Source organism: Watersipora subatra, chromosome 2, assembly GCF_963576615.1.
Source record: "Watersipora subatra chromosome 2, tzWatSuba1.1, whole genome shotgun sequence".
NCBI classification, from domain to species: domain Eukaryota; kingdom Metazoa; phylum Bryozoa; class Gymnolaemata; order Cheilostomatida; family Watersiporidae; genus Watersipora; species Watersipora subatra.
The window spans coordinates 66,255,928-66,274,084 of record NC_088709.1 but is presented as its reverse complement, the minus strand read 5'-3'; the positions used below and the strand labels follow the sequence as shown (position 1 = coordinate 66,274,084).

At 36.6% G+C, this 18,157-nt stretch overlaps 1 protein-coding gene across 1 annotated transcript in view; it reads left to right on the top strand.

The window, feature by feature from the left end:
* LOC137386955 (uncharacterized bromodomain-containing protein 10-like) overlaps window positions 1-18,157 on the top strand; it is a 31,942-nt gene that overhangs the window by 13,142 nt on the left and 643 nt on the right. The window contains exons 7-15 of the mRNA XM_068073202.1: window positions 2,548-2,721; window positions 3,997-4,110; window positions 6,536-6,664; window positions 7,041-7,222; window positions 9,355-9,421; window positions 9,679-9,724; window positions 10,917-11,606; window positions 14,587-14,666; window positions 16,800-17,292. Of these exons, the coding sequence (XP_067929303.1) occupies window positions 2,548-2,721; window positions 3,997-4,110; window positions 6,536-6,664; window positions 7,041-7,222; window positions 9,355-9,421; window positions 9,679-9,724; window positions 10,917-11,606; window positions 14,587-14,666; window positions 16,800-17,292 (1,975 nt within the window). The remainder of the gene's footprint in view (window positions 1-2,547; window positions 2,722-3,996; window positions 4,111-6,535; window positions 6,665-7,040; window positions 7,223-9,354; window positions 9,422-9,678; window positions 9,725-10,916; window positions 11,607-14,586; window positions 14,667-16,799; window positions 17,293-18,157) is intronic.

The following is an 18,157-nucleotide window of genomic DNA, read 5'->3' as shown; positions in this document are numbered from 1 at the left end:
GAGCCTGGCAGTTTGCCATTAAAATAACCACATTGTTGTTGGTTTATTGTTTGAGTAAAGCATTTATTATTATACAGTAATAAATGCCATAATACGTCGACATGAATATTCATAAATCATTGATCATAAACCGACATACAATATGCATTCTGGGACTGAGTTCGTATGTCAATTCACTCATATCTCAAATGAAATTTTCGTATATGAACGAACTCAATACAACTTAATCTGTTACAATGAAAACACATGATTTTACATGCTCTTATTCACCACCTACGCTCACGAGGTAACTAATACCCATCTAGTCATTATGATCTACAATTAAATGTGAAATTATTATGTGCAGTACTGTATGGAGTTCTTATCTTTGAAACCAACGTTAGCGGCAACAGGGGTGTGGGAGAGACTTGATGGCAACACATTTGTACTCACTAGACTTTTGTGACACTACATAACATAAAATAAACTTTAAATTTAAGTTTACCTTAAATGAACTTTCCTTTTTTACAAAAACACTTGAAAGTGTGTTTTTAATTTTACGCTAAATTTAATTTTAATTTCGTTTCATTTTTATATTTTACTTTTCTGGCTCATTATGCTTCGCTTTTTGACTCAGTTTCCCTTTAACTTTTAGCCGGCCTTTTTAATTCTCGTTGATCAGACGAGAAATACAGAGCGATGCCGTTCTCATAAACAGCCTCTCGCGTACTCTCGCATTGAGAACCATCTTGTATTCTTGTATCTCAAGGCAAAAATTTGCTTGGAATTTTTCTCGTATCTCAAATTTCTTATATTTCGAGGTATTTTTATACCACTAAACTTTACACAGATGAAATCATTTAAGTAGTGTTTATACTAGCTACTTGTATATACTAGTATTTATACGCTTATAATTCTAATCTCACTCAAATTAAGTAACCAGACGTGATTTCTCAGATCACGCTATCATCTATATGGACATAAAAGCTGCTATTAAGCCTGACGCTGCGCTCAATAAAGTAAATTTCTTTCGACTAAAACCTAATTCTCATATTAATTTCAACTCTACCTTGAATACAATACAACATAACTACGTCTAGAAAAGTACTTTGAGTTTGAGTTCGTAGTGTTAGTAATCGTGTTAATACTCGTGTTAGTAATAGTGTTAGTAATCGTGTTAATACTCGTGTTAGTAGTAGTGTTAGTAATCGTGTTAATACTCGTGTTAGTAGTAGTGTTAGTAATCGTGTTAATACTCGTGTTAGTAGTAGTGTTAGTAATCGTGTTAATACTCGTATTAGTAGTAGTGTTAGTAATCGTGTTAATACTCGTGTTAGTAGTAGTGTTAGTAATCGTGTTAATACTCGTGTTAGTAGTAGTGTTAGTAATCGTGTTAATACTCGTGTTAGTAGTAGTGTTAGTAATCGTGTTAATACTCGTATTAGTAGTAGTGTTAGTAATCGTGTTGATACTCGTGTTAGTAGTAGTGTTAGTAATCGTGTTAATACTCGTGTTAGTAGTAGTGTTAGTAATCGTGTTAATACTCGTGTTACTAGTAGTGTTAGTAATCGTGTTAATACTCGTGTTACTAGTAGTGTTAGTAATCGTGTTAATACTCGTGTTAGTAGTAGTGTTAGTAATCGTGGTAATACTCGTGTTAGTAGTAGTGTTAGTAATCGTGTTAATACTCGTGTTACTAGTAGTGTTAGTAATCGTGTTAATATTTGTGTTAGTAGTAGTGTTAGTAATCGTGTTAATACTTGTATTAGTAGTAGTGTTAGTAATCGTGTTAATACTCGTGTTAGTAGTAGTGTTAGTAGTTGAGTTAGTTGGAAGAAAATAATGGAAACTTCACCTATGCTTTGATATTCAAACTTTTGCGGGCTCATTACATATCGACACTCTGTTGTGCTAAATTACAAATGCCATAGTATTTAGGGTCAACTTATATTTGAATTTTTACAAAATTATTTATTTGAGGTGGTTTTTACACGCTGACTTATATGCTGGATATTATACTAGTACACAAGTCTATATGTATTTGATTGGATGTCATCTCACCCCTACTACCTTGACATGTACATGTTCAATATTAGATTCTGTATTTTTATTTCAGCTTTAATGCTTCTAGAAGATTCTCTCCAGAATTTACTTTAATTTGCCTTCTATTTGAATTCGTTGTTGCTTTAAATATTATCCGGAGCCTGCTAAATGTTTTGAACAAATTTGAGAGTCCTTTCCATTATGTCTTGGTCTGTAGGGACCCCTTCATCTACTCTCAGGGTAGCAACTTTCTGCTTATAATAATTTATCCAAAGTTTCAAAATGAAAGTAAGTTTTACTTTTTTCAAGTTTGTTTGCTGAAACCAATAAATATTCTGTTAAGTCAAAGCCCTAGCTCTATATACAATAAAACTTCTGAAAGCATGCCCTCTATTCACGCTCAGGGAATTCGAGTTGAAAGAACTGCGTCTATGGTCAACCCAAATTATAGCTAATGAAATTTGTTATTGCTTTCTACCCCTTGAGTTGAATCTGACAATATGATGTGTGATTTCTATTATACAGCTTGGTGAGAGTCTGTTTGGACGGCGAAGGAAGCGAAGAGTTATACCTAACAACACTGTTACTGAACTGTTTTCTAAGAAGCCAAGAAAGGATCGAGTCGCGGAGACCACCAATGGTGCTATAGATAATAATACCCTTTCAAGTGCTGTGACAGACTCTCCTGGCTCATCTACTGTAAGTACAAGCAGTATGCATATATACAATCATATATACACCCCATACACCCCTTACACCTCATATATACAGGGGTGTATATATATAATCATATATACACCCCTTACACCCCATACACCTGATATATACAGGGGTGTATATATATAATTATATATATACAGGGGTGTATATATATAATTATATATATACACCCCATACACCCCATATATACAGGGGTGTATATATAATTATATATACACCCCTTTACACTTACTCTCTAGTTTTCTTCACTAGAGATAAAGGTAGAAGTGGCAACAGGTGTGGAGAGCGATTATTTTTCAGAGTCTAGCAGTCAAATACTAACTATTGCCTGATCTTTTCAGTTTCCGATGTGTTTCATGTGGATGACTTGCAATTTATGGCCAATTTGGTGTGTTTTATGTGGATAACTTGCAATTTATGGCCAATGTGGTGTAGCTGATGTTCAAATAATAGCCCATAGATATAGCCATACTTGGGTGGTACAAAATTTTACGCAGAATTTATATGAAATAGGGTCTGCGGCTAGTTTGATTTCTTATAGCTATATTGAATTTTTATTGTATTAATATACTGTATAGTTGTATCAATATTAATCAATATATTATATTAATATATAATATATTGATTAATATTGATTGTACTTGAACATATATGGCTGCCTCTTGAACCTTACCATCTTTTCATGGTACACCCACATAGAGCTGATATTAAAATTTAGTAGAATTAATGTTTGTTTGCCAGATGATTTATTTGCACAGTTGCTGTGTAACAACAACAATTGATTGGTTATAGTGGATGCTTATCTTGGTGGAAACTTACTGATTTTCTTTTGACCGTATAGTTTTTGTAACCATAAATTTGTGTGTTAAAAATAGTTTGAATTTTCACAGAATGAGAAGTGAGACTAGAAATATTTTTCATGATGATATTATTATTAGTAGGTGTTATTATTATTCTAATTATATTCAATGATTAAATAATAGTTCTATGATTATACGGTATCTATTTTTCGTGATTTTCTTTGTAGGGTAAAGAACATGAATACAATTGTAACATAATTATTTTGTTAGATCAAAGTAACAATTTATCAAGTAATGCATGAAATATGTTGCTATGCAAGGAGAGTTACAAACTAGTTTAGCTAATGTAGGCTTTTAAAAGAAATAGAAATAGTTTGGTTTTTAATGATTAAAAACTCTGAGATTGAGGCTAGTGACCATTTTGAACCCGTTAAGCGGTTTTTGTTTCATGTAGAGAGTGAAAGTCCCTGAAGGCTTTGTCATGGTAAAGATACACAAAGAAATATATCTCGTTCGCAAGGAGCAGCTGCCAGCCCTTCTCGCCAAAACAGGTGCTATGCACATACAGGTAGGCGCCAGTGTCACTTTTAATTCACCATTTCATTTTCATTCATTTTATCATTGTATCAGGTTGCGGATAAGCAGCCTTCATAGCTGTCCAAGTCATTTTTCAGTATTTTTTAGAACTGTGTAAGCTGTTTGTTTAATAAACACACTCCAAACTCTTTTGCTACCAAATTAATTGCTTTACAAGGACATAATTCAATATTTGGTAAAACTTAACATTTGACCAAGGGGGCATATAAATTATATCTTTTGAATCACGCGGTCTAGAAAAATGTTGTGATACCAAGTTAATAGCGTAAAATTTTACATCAGAAGATGCCATAAAATGTGCCACAAATTTGTTGCCGAATGAGCTCGGGTCCTTTTTTGGGCCATTTTCGCTACGACTGTGAGCTTGTCCCCGAGTCAGATGATTTAGAAATATTATTACAACTTACAGCATTATTATTAATGCTAAAGATAAAAATTATCACTCGCACTGGTACTATTGTTCAATAAAGATCATCATGTCCATAGATTGAAAACTAGTGAGACTGTCGTAGCTGTAACGGGTCTGACAATACTGGTCAATGGTTAGAAGAAATTGTGATAAAAAATAGTTTTTGCAAAGCGAAACTGCTCAGAATGGGTTGTAAATATTTTTTCTATTGGCTCAACGCATGCAGATAATTGTTTCCTTTCGTTTAAGTTCAGATATGATAGGCTAAATAATTAACTACCCACTAATCGGGAACGATTTGTACAAAGCCACTCAAGCCGTATCATGTGGCTCTTGGCCAAGCCGTTTACCAAGTCATTCTGTGCGGCTCGTAGTAGTGAAGGAGCTAAAGAGGGTGTGACAGCAGCAAAGATTACACATTTTGCAGACATTATTGTGGGGCAGACAACTTCATTTTAACAGGAGTAGTTACTTTCTGTGACTATTTGTAATTACTTGGCATTCTAACACCTGAGCGATATGTCAATGAAATAAATGTCAATGATAAATGCAAAGGCTGATCGTTGTGGTCATTTAGTCATCTTAACTCAACTAGCTAAAGAACATAATGCTCTGTGAAATATATTATTATTGCTCTTTGTTGTTGGAGGATTTTGAATAAATTTTGGTTAAAATAGCCTAATATTCGGCTCGAAACACAATCTTATTACTAATATAAATAACTACAGTAGGCGCTCCTATAAAGTAAATAATCCGTTCCAGGAACGTTTACGTTATAAAAACAGTAAAATACATGTGAATTGCGTAATCCGTTCCGAGATCTTTCCAAACTCACCTCTTTGGTCATGCAAAAAGGAAAAACTAGACTTACATGTAGGCCTAACGCTTTTAATTTGTGGGCTGTACCGTAACTACAGTTTGCATCAACAACTTCTCCTTTTTATGATCAATTTTACTGATTTTATAGACCATGTAAATTTACAAGTTGATAGGGACTGCACATTTTTGACGTTCATTTACAATGATTTGCTTATTTTTCTAAACAGCTTAAGTCTATTCTGCAAAGTAAAGCTACTAACAAGTGCTTTGTACGTCTACAATAAGGCGAAACAACAAAATATTTTTACTATAAAAAGCAGTTCTGCCTGTTTGTCGTCTATCACTATCCAGGGGTCAAGGTTAGGATAAAGAAAATTTTTGACGATACTGCCAACTCGTGACGTTAAGACTGGTGAACCGACACTGTAACACCTGCACCAATCGATCGTCTTTGTATTTATGAACAATTGCGCAGCTATCTTATTTACCTTTTTGTAGACACATTTAACGATCTATTACAACGAACTAGAATGTCGCGAAAGTTATATATGATAAATATAATGCTAAATGCGCTGCGATTTTTCTTCCGCAAGTGCGGCGAAATGAACTAACAATTCAAACCGATTTTGAAAACTCGCCCGACTTGACACTACGTTATATGGAATTTTTTACCTAGTAGGAAGCAAAAGCTTCTCATAAATCTTTTACGATATCTGGAATTTACGTTATAGGAGCTTCTACTGTACAGAATATTGTCATTCCATCTAATTCTTATTAATGCATTGACTGCAATTGTCTACATCATGGATGTCATTGGACCCAGCGTTGTAGCTGGTCAGTTGCTTCTAGTAGCTTCTAGAGTTATTGAATTACAGCTAAAATACAGTGGAAATCTTCTGATCCCGAATACTGTAGAAAATTTGTTTCAACTTTTTTTCTTGGAACCTTTTGTAATTTTAAAGCGACGAAATACATTAATAATTGTCAGCCTGTCAAGTGGTGCTGTTTTTTATTTTCTGTGCCATCTGACCTCGGTTAGTTTGTTTACTCCTTCCTGTGCCTGTGATTTGTGACTCCTTTGCGAAACCGCTAAATTCTACAGACCTACACCATGTTCGGCTGACTGTCTGAGTGTTTGCTTATGTTGACTTCATGCGTGTTCTCTTAGGTTGTAACCCAGGCAGTGAAGGTCGTGAACCCTCAAGCTGTCAAAGCAATTCAGTCTCTCCATACATCTACATCACCTTGTCAGACTAAGCTAGTAACAAGTCAGCAAGGGATGCAACTTCTTACTAAGGTAGTATGCTCTCTTTGTGTTATCATTTTACTAGCAGGCTGAAGTTTATCTTTAACCACAATGACTTGATTACTAACAGAAACATGGAGGGCAGATCAGACATATTTGATTTTACATATCGTTATCCGTTTTCATCAAACAGTGTTATTAAAAAATATTTTACTTTACTCTAAATCTCCTTGTGTAATTCCAATCACAACGGATGAAGAGAGTTGTGTTCTTCCACTTTTTCATAATTTTTGTTCGCAGTCATGATTGCCATCACATAGTCTCTCCAACACCTACTAAAGGCTAAAACAGTATGGAAATAAAATATTTTGTACGATTGAGTCAGCCAGATTCTGTTTATTATTATCAATCACTTTTCATTGGGCAGCAAGCGATCCGAGGAGATGGTGCTGATTGCACTCTTTCCTCTGACGACAAGCTAAAGAGCAGCGGATTAGCTACAGACTTGCCGAATACCCTCTTCACTGTCGGTGCTAGAAATGTCTCATCTAACCTGAGTAAAAACTCTCCCTTGAAGTTTACCCTAAACAGCTCATCAGACCCTCTCGGGTGGGTAGATAGCTCATCAGACCCTCTCGGGTGGGTAAATAGTTTCATTTAGCTCTAGTTCACAAGGAAGGAAATTTATCATGAAAACGGAAATCTGTAGACCTTCTAAAAGTGGATATGCTCTATGAAAGTCTCTTTTCTATAATTGCATCTTTAAGCTCTTTTGTTTGTGAGATACTTGGATAAACATCGCCTTGCTTGTTAGACGCGGTGGCAGATTCTCTTTCTTGGCCACTTCCTACAGGGTTGGTCACACTCCCTACCTGGTCTTACAGTAAGTTTATCTCTTAGGGTAAATTCCAATTTCCTGTGCGTGAAAAAAATCTATCATTGACTGGGCTATGCAGAAAGTAACCATTGAGCGCTATGAGTGTTCATAACCTTGGAGTTATCTTCTATATGCTGCTTTCAATGATATTTGATATGCATGGTCATTACTCTATTGACTAAAGGATGATCCGGGAATATAGTATTAACCCAAAATTTTGGTTATACCGCCAATGTTCAATTGTTATACTCTACAGACACTAACTACCATATATATTTGTATGGGTATCGGCATACCATTAATTTTTAAATGAAAATTGATATAAATTTTTTTACTTTCTCATTTGATCTCATCTATATTTGGACTGTATACTGCCGAAATGAGAAGCTGTATTTTGGTTGACATTAAAATACCTATTACAAATACTTAACTATTAGGAGGAAAGAACAGTCGTGCATGTCTCTGTATTCTTATAAATATTGTGACAATGAAACAATTTTGAATGAAAACTAGTTTTCCCAGTTTCCAGGATATGTTACTTATTAAGGAAACCCTAACCATTTTGGTTGCCTGTAACCACCAGCCTTTAGTGAACATTCTAGGGAGCGGTGTTGTCATTAAAAAGTTAATGTTTTGCTTCCAACTGACAAAGCTGTGAAACAGTCGCATGGCCACTCTACACCTTGTAAAACATCGCTCTTGCTGTACCTGTTTTGACCAGGTAAATAGTTAAACAGTCCATACAAAAATCATTAGGTAATGGTTAGATGAGTCATCCCAGTAAATTAGGCAGCAGTGCCCTACGGAACTACTTATATTTACTCATGTATAGCATGTACCCTTAAATTTCTTATTGAAAATCAATAGAAAATTCTTGATTAAATACATTATTCATGAAGATCTCAGGTCATGATTTATAACCACGTATTTGGAAGCATATGCTTACCACCGCTGCCAACGAGGCTGACCACTGCGGCCAACAAGGCCTATCTTACTCAGTTATGTCGTATTGGCACAGAAACCATCATAGTTCTTTTACAATTTTGGCTGGTACTTGATTTTACTCCAAATACCACGTGCCTACCTCATACATGTACCACTACATGCATGGAAGTGGAACGCACTTTTATTCTTGCTGCACTGGCTAACCTGTTTCCTCCTTAGTAATTTTACCTGCGTAACTAGTAATTTTACCTGCATAATGTAGGTTTCCTATAACCATTTGATTGTGAGTAAACTGAAATGATAAATACAGTAATTATTTGAATAGATGACATAGTATAGGAGTGCTGGCTTCAGTGTATTTGTATGTCTGGACTTTGATTATTTTGACAATAACAATCTAGAAAATAGCCTGTTCCCCTTAATCCGTGCCCCTTAATTCGTGCCCCTTAATCCATTTTTCTTAGCACCGCTATAGCCTGTCAGAATTGAGATGCAGCCAATTTGAAACTCTTGTGCAGGCGGGTACAACTCTCCTTCAATTTAGTGTTATTGAGAGATTCCGCTTAGTTGGTATATGTAAAAGACAAAAGGTAGATTACAGAGTATTAATAATTTCTTTTTCATGACTTGAATTATATACAGTAGCATTTTAGGTATTTTGCTGATTCATGGTTGTGTGCTGGAACTAGCAGATAGGGTGAAACAGTTAGCCTGAGTTTCACGTATGTAGAGCTGAAATTCCCGAAGGCATATTGCTATATTATATTGTTATATGTAGAGGGAGCTTAGCGTGCAATATCGTTTCTCCTTAACAAATTTAGGATTAATTTTTGTATTGTCCATTTCACTCACTATCCTCTTAATGATTCTCCAAGTTGTTATGACGCAAGAGATTAAAGCGTCTCACTTTTCTTTGCAGGCTCTCAAGGCAAAATACTGTAAGGCCTCCATTGACGACTATTCTATCACAGAATCTGTGGACCCCGGTAAGTCTTTTTTTCTTAGAATTTGTTTCTCAGTAATCTGATAGTTTTAACCCCTTTATTGCCCAATATAAGGACTTTATCACCTGCTGGGCATACTCCGGCCTAACAGGGTCAGAAGTTGGGCTATGGCAGAAGTGTTAAGATATGCGGTTTGGTTAGCTGTTTTAGGGGACATTGCATCATGTGTGACTAACAATTGTCTGTATAGGTTTCTCTGTGTATCACTATTTATTCTTCTTTTCTCTGTTCTACTGTAGAACAAGACCTCTATCATGACCTCGCCTGCCGGCAGCATGCTGACAAGTGAGTATTTTTTTAATTCCATGGGTTGAGATAGACTGTGCGACTTCTTCAAAGTTGAAACATTTTGAAAAAATTTGATGTATGAAGGTTTTATAGGGCCAGATTGTTAATGTTTATATATTGATTGAAATTTAAAACTGGTAATTTGCTGGTCTTCTATTTGTAAGCAAAAATCTCCTTTTAGGTGTTTTTTGTTGCCAAGTTGTGATTGTTTTTGTATTTAGAAATATTGTGTATGCTGTTGCTAAAGATTTCTTGAAGGTTTTCTTAAAAAAATTTAGAACTTCTTTTAAACTGCATTTGAGAGGGTCTTGTTTTGTACCCAATTCTACCATATAATTTTAATATAACCATCTTGTAACCTCTGGGTTTCAAAACTACTTTAACAGTATGTTTAGTCCAATTAGAATCACTGATCAGCAGTTGCCCGCCATTGATCTTCAGAGAGTAAGGGCCAGAGGCTATCATATCAGACACTAGATATTTTGGTGCTGAAAGATTGCTTGCTATAATCATGTGAAACCAACGAGGGAATTACTCGCTTGATTCAAGGATTCACTAAAATTCATACCTCATATGGGTTCATGGAAATGGTTGCATCTGTACTTGAAAAAAACAAACTATCATTTAACAGTCAGGCTGATATTGAATTTGGTTGGCCTGTTCTGTTGAATAATGCTTTTCGTTGATTTCATTTACAGAATTAACCCATGCAATTCAGAATAGCCTCATGTTTATTGATATACTCAAGGTTCACCTCATTTTCATGTAATTATCATATAATTGAAAATGAATTATTTGGTTAGCTTATACTGTTATTATTCGAATTCCTGATGTAAATATGTCACATAAAAGCTGGATTTTGAGCGACAGGAGTGGTTTCTAATGGAGGGCAAGATGACTTTGAGCAGAGGGCGAAATGGTTTTGAGTAGGGGGAAAATGGGAATCAGCAAAGAATCAGATGGAAATTAGCAGAGGGCGAGATGGGAATTATTAGAGGGCGAGATGGGAATTATTAGAGGGCGAGATGGAAATTATTAGAGGGCGAGATGGAAATTAGTAGGGGCAAGATGACACACAATCTACATGACATTCAAAAATTAACTATGTGTCTGCTTATTCCTTGCTAACTTTAATGCTAATGCTAATCTATAATTTACGCAATTAAATTTGAAGATGTTTTATTTATAGATGTTAGTACTCATGTCACCAAGGAGTCAACTACTGGATGTGAACAACAACCCGCCATTGCAGGGTTGACTGTAGCGGAAGACGCTCTGGGTAAGAAGATATTTGTAAATGACACGCAAAGAACCCAAACAGAGTTGCAGTCTTTGGAAATTGCAACACATTCACCCAAAACTGAACTGCAAAACACTAAAACTAAACCACAACTTACTCAATCCAATACGCAAATGGTTTGTCAGATTTTACCTGCAAGGACAAACGAAAACCTTCATTCAGTGGCAAGTCATATTACAGTAAAAGGAAACCCGCTCATTCTAGGAGAAATGGCTGGCTTTAAAAATGTTGCTATAGCCACCAGTAAACCAACTATAATTACATCCCCTAGTATATCTCAGTTAGGTGAAGGAAGGACAACTTCTGCCACCAGTCATTGCGTGTCCATTGAAAGTCCTGCCATCCCTCAGCTCTTTAACACCATTATTCGGGCTCCGAGAGCCGCGGCAGCCGGTTTTCTCTCACTGTCTCAAGGTGCTAAGAGTGCTCCTGGCCTGATGTCAAAGTCCATAGTCAGTGTTCCGAGAGCATGGACAGTAGTTCGGTGTACGTCCAGTAATTCTCTTCGTCAACCGATTAGAATTACTGATGCCTCCTGTAGCTCCATGGGCGCACTTTCGACAGCTGAGACGGTTCCTGGTGAGAATTTTACACTGTTTTCATTTATTTAGATGCTGCAAATAATTTGGACATGGGACGGGCTGTCTGGTAAGGGACATGGGACGGGCTGTCTGGTAAGGGACATGGGACAGGCTGTCTGGTAAGGGACATGGGACGGGCTGTCTGGTAAGGGACATGGGACGGGCTGTCTGGTAAGGGACATGGGACGGGCTGTCTGGTAAGGGACATGGGACGGGCTGTCTGGTAAGGGACATGGGACGAGCTGTCTGGTAAGGGTCATGGGACGGGCTGTCTGGTAAGGGACATGGGACGGGCTGTCTGGTAAGGGACATGGGACGGGCTGTCTGGTAAGGGTCATGGGACGGGCTGTCTGGTAAGGGTCATGGGACGGGCTGTCTGGTAAGGGTCATGGGACGGGCTGTCTGGTAAGGGAATAGCAAGTGTGTTGTTACATTTGCTATTCCCTTACCGTTACCATCAGGTGGAATTGATGTTATATCGAATATGTTTCAGAAGAGTTATTGAATTCCGGCTGTTTTAAAAATCTTACATTGTTTTTTTTCCCAGCAGATTGCACATAATAGGTGGGCTTTGCTAATAATTCAAATCTATTGTTAGATACATGTCAACAGAAAACTGGAGAGGTAGGAAACGTCATTTTACTCGATGATTTATGTGAGAAAACAAACTTGAAATGTCATTTTTACATCTTTTCTCATTGGAGCTGATATTATTCAAAGATTTTCAGCTTGGTTTCAACATGTTTCCCCAATATTTGTCTTAGACTGGCGAGACTGACATAGAGGACACACAGAATTACCTATAATGATACACAAATCCTATTGACTTGGTCTTTGTGATTGACGTGTTGTTGCTGTGAAACCATAGCAACAACAAAGACCAACAGACTGATTTGACTTTGGGATTTTAGTCTAATAACCATAGGCAATGTAAAAGTGCAATTTTAATATTTTTCTTAAAGGTTGACCTAAAGCGTTAACCTAAATACTATTTTTGTTTTTTCGATTTCTGTAATGATTCTGATGTTAGAAGAACAAGAAAACCAGTTTTGGAGACAAAAACACTCATGATGCCAGTTCCATACTGTGACATAAGGTCATTGTTTTGACAAAATGTTGGCGCATGATATACCATGTCGATACCAATGATTGGCCAATGTTTGAATGTAAAACAAAAGTGCTTCTGTTGGCTGCCACCCTAATAAATTTCGCCATCTAGTCGAAGATATTTGTAACGCAAGGTTGAAACAGATTCCACAAATAATAAAAAAGTTTGCACCGTGTTTATACTTCCCATATTAGCTTTCAAGAGGTGGCTATTGAATTAAAACAATCAGTCAGCTTGTGTGTATATCTTGTGCAGTGTATATATATTATATGTATATATATATATATATGTATATACCCTAGGACACTTATATTTCGCTAGTATTTAGTTTCGTGAGTAGCACACAGAGTAAAATTTCGCTGCAACTTAATTTCGCAGCTCTGATGAGTGCGAAAATATAGTGATGTGAAAATAAATACAGTGGAACAAACAAATTAGATTCCTCAGGTCCGGTCATCTAGTAAAAAAAGTTTTTATATTTGCGACTAGTTTGTATTTGTAACCCGCAGGTATAAATGTATGGCAGAAATCGATAATTCAACGTGATCGCTTGCTGCCATTTGTTTCTTGGACTATCAATGACGACTCGGTCCTTTCCGTCGTGACCGATATGGTACCAATATTAGATCTCAAGTATTTATAGCAAGCGATGGCCATGGCACGTTTTGAGTTCACAATATTTCAAATTTAAAAAAAATCAAATACAGTACATGTCTCATAAAAAAGAAAATAGATAACAACCAACATCACAACCAGAACTGTATAACATGGTTGGACCTGGTGAGGGTTGTTATCGTTTTTGGTTGGCAGTAAAATTCATCACTACAATAAGTATTATTTAATTGTATGACTTCACCTACCAGACTTTCATCCTCATCAGTTACAAATTCGGTGACTAAACTGATATCATCATCTTCTTCGTTTGTCTTGGCTTTTCCAAAAAAACTTGTTATCTTAATTTGCTTTGCCATGCTGCTCATTCGCGGTGTATTAACGAATTTACTAGAAATTTCCCAATGAGCTCAATCACACACAAAATTATCTGCATTTCTAATATGACGATTTTGTTGTGGATATCAATGAACTACAGGGCCGTATTCCCTTGGACAGCTGGCCGGCTAAGACGCCCCAACTTTTTAGGAATTTCATAGTCCAACGGCTATAGAAAGGTTTTTATCGCTGTAGAATATCACTTTATTCGAAGCCATAGATACAAACATCAACTTTTAGTAGTTCTTAGGCGTCATTATTATCTTCATCAGCGGCAAAATATTCTTGTTAGCGACTTTTATAAAGGTTTGCAAAATATCAAGTTTTAGCAAACATCTGCTTGCCCATATCCTACTTAATGAACTTGAAATAAAATCGGCAAAAATGATCTTTGTTAAAACGCTTAAAAGAAAAAGATGTCTTCTTTCTGACCTTTTTAACTGCATACAAGTTTTGCCTGTTTTAATTTTAAAACGTTTTGTCAGTCACATCAGCTAAAACAAAGCTAATCTCAAAAAATAGAAAAATGTTGATACTTGCCAATAAAAATTTTTAAAACTTCACGTGAGAGGCCCGGCTGAGGCCCTACATAAGAGAAACCTGTTGGGAGCTTACAGCACCCCCCCTCCTTCTCCACACCCCAGATGTTCATAACTAGTCGTCTAACATTAGCCCCCAACTTGCAACCAGTGAATACAGGTCTGTGTAGAACATAGCTATTTAATTTCGAATTTTCGCTAGTTCGTTATGATAGTTTAGTTTCGCGCATGAATCTTTCGCGTGATGATGACTCCGCGAAAACGCGAAAGTTAGATGCCGCGAATACTTAAGTGTCCTAGGGTATATATAATTAAGTAAAACAATATAATTTTAACTTCAGGGTTTGGGAGTGTTGTGGTACAACGAGGCCAGTCAAGAGTTACCATGCGGAGTCATTCAATTGTTGCTTCACAGGAAAAGGTGGGTGTGTCCTCCCTAAACACTTTCCATCAGATTGGTATAACTTTGGTACTCATTCTACTAGCCAAATTTTTTCATAAGATTTATGTTCTCTTGACACTTTCTAATGATTGGCCAACTGCATTTGGGGGCCAGTAGGACGCCAGATTTTAGGCTAGTCAAGGCATAAAGCATTTCAATAAATTTGAATGATTTATATCTTGGTATAAATCATTCAAACTCATACAAAAACTAGCTGTACTACCCGGCGTTGCCCGGGTAATAAAACAGCCTTTGGACAGAAAATTGATTTGTATTTAACATATAACAACATTTGCCATTCTAACATTCCAAACTGCATATCATGAGAGAAGTGTTTTGTTATGGCGCCTTACAGTGCCTCGCGTTGCGTGTTCGCAACTCGAGTTGTGCAACTCGAGTTGCCGAGTTGTACAACTCGGCCTGGGTTTTTGATGAACTCGCGTTGTGTTACGCAAAACTATCACGGGTTTGTAAAAAAAGCAAAGTGAGTAACTGGAGTGTCTCATTTACAGAACATTTACATCAATTTAATAATAATAATTTAAATATATATACACATTTAAATTATATATATTGGCGATATTTGCACATATTTATTTCTATAAATATAACGAGACAAAAACAATTGTAGAATGTAAGAAGCAAACTAAAAAACAATCTATGTGGGAGCTGGGCCACTTCTTTTTCAAATGAAAAAAGAGTTATCTCTCAAGAACCTGACAAGAAACTGAATGAACACCGAAAATGAACATAGAAATTATTTCAACTGCGTTTAATGATGCACCAAAATAATTTCCATATAGAAAATATAGCTAGAGAAAATGAAATGATGAGATGTTCTCAAGCCGAGTTGTTGAACTCGGGTTGCTGTTAAAAGAACTCGGCCTGGATTTTTGATGAACTCGAGTTGTGTAACTCGAGTTGTATTTACAAACTTGAGTTGGTAAATATAACTTGAGTTGTACAACTCGAGTTGCAAACTCGGCACACTATAATTCGCCATTAGCTCTAGTTTTACAGTACATACATAGTTTAATTTCTATTAGCTAACGGGGGCCTATTGATGTACCGTTGTTAATATAACCAGATCTACGGTTATGCTACCGTAATACCAATATATTGCACCTTACTTTTACAAAGTCGCGTTGCGTGTTCATGACTCGAGTTGTGCAACTCGAGTTGTACAACTCGAGTTGTGAACGCCCAACGCGAGGCACTGTAAGGCGCCATAGTTTTGGGGCCTTTTGTGTAGTTGAAATAAATTACGAGAGAAAATAAAAACAACTGTAAAGGTTTTCAAACTTTGTCAAATAACTTTTAAACTTCATATCATGAGGAAAATGTTTATGTTTAATGCATGTTTAATGCATGTTTAATGCATATATATATATATACATGTAGATAAACAATATTTGGTAGTTTTCACACTTTCGCTTCCTTCACTGAAGCTTGTCATTAGAACTCGTGCTGCCAATCGTTGCAAAATTGGTTTACTTCGGTATGACTCTCTAATTATGTCACCACCTCTTCACCGCCGTTACTGTTCCAGTATCCTAACCTAAGCATTACATTAAAGATGGACTTTCTAAAATTTTAGTAAATTTCATCGAAAAGTATCAGCATTTTTCTCTCACTTGCGATTGTTTTAGATATTTGAGGTGATCTGATTGTCTGTATATTTCAAAATTGAAATTGTTAAAACTTGAAATGCTCAGATCAATCGAAAGTATGATTATGACATCTATAATTGCAAAGAGACTGACGGAATAAAAAATGCGTAACACTTCAACTTGAACGCAATAGCTGATATCAACTCTCGCAATGATAACAATTAATGGTGTCATTTTGCACGAATTTTTCTTCTGAGCGTTTTACTCGCTATCCAGTTTCATCAATTTCAATCTAGGAACATCCTGGCAGTCAGAACACCTCAAACATAAAAAAAAATCGCAAATGATAGAAAAACACCGATAATTTTTTATTGAACCTACAAAAAATTCTGCGAGTTCATTTTTAAGCAATCTAGGTAGTACTGTTCCTTGCATTCCTATTACTTCGCAGAACTTATCTAAAGTCATATCAAAACTCACAGCCATGTTTTTCTTCCAACAGAAAACATCTCCGGGACAAACTGTCATTTCTTCTCGACCAACTCCAAGGCCTGTCTTCTTACTCACTCATCCAAAGCTAAACCAGCCATCCATTTCAAAGAATATCATTGTTAGCTCTGCCACAAATGTGACACCCTCCAACACAATCTGTTCCATAGTCAGCTCTAAAGCTAAGACTGTAACTACGGTTACTCAAGCCACAACTAAAGCTACGCAACTGATGGTCTCCTCTCAGGCCCTAAAGCATATACCGGTTGCCATAACCAATGGCAGCGCTATACTGCCTCGACCCGGCAGCGCTGTTCAACAGCTGCGGCTAGTCAATGGAGTGCCACAAGTGAATGCTGCCATAAGCACTGTGAGAGTCGTGACTCCTTTAAACACTGTCCCCCATCAAAGAGTTAGAGCCACGCTTCAAAATGGAACTGTTATACTGCAACAAAACACCAAAGGCAATGTGATTCGTCTCAGCACCACCAATCAGCTTAGAGCAGGTGGGCAGCTTGCACTAACCATCTAGCACCTGATCACTGTATAGAGAGAGTATTGTTGCCAACAAAGTGCTAAAGGGTCCAGTAAGGTCCCTTTTACTTCCGTTGTCTAGTGGTCTGGAACGGCTCGCCTGCGAACAGCAGGTCGGGGTTCAATTCCCAGGGATGACAAGAATGACATCCAACCTATTGATTATCCTATCGATCATAGTTTTGATTTTAACAATGCACTCATTAGTTGTAAAATCATGATTGATCTATTGTCGCTTGCAAAGGTCAATCGCAGATTGACAGCTACATAAACAGCTAAAGCTGCAAATGGACATGCGGATCTTGACCCCTGTTCTCCAATAGGGTGGAGCGTGAATGAAATACATGCAGTAGCTGGGTGATCATTTGAACGTAAAAGGAAAAATATGTTCATAGTTCAACCCACTCAAATATTGATCTATAAAGCGAATACTTACTACAAAATGTTGCTTTTTGTACATAACCATGGCCTAGTTTTAACCTGCACCATTATGTAATGGTTTTAAGATATGAATGTTCAAAGTTGTCTGCCTCCATTCAAGTCAATCTCTGAGCTGGCTGGAAGCCAACTAATTATGCTGTGTGATCGATTTGATTTTCTATCAAACTGTGTTCAAATTTAGATGGGGTTATATGACCTTTACTAATGTGAAAAGGTCAACTAACTTAGTCATGAATGTCTGCAAACGGCCATGAATTTTGCATACTATAAAATCAACTAAAATAGCTTTTTATTGTACAACGCCCTCAAACCCAGTATAATTTGTTCTCAAAATGCTCCAGACAGTATCCTCTAAAGCAAGAATTCTAATGGTTACGTGTTTTTTTTTAATCCTGT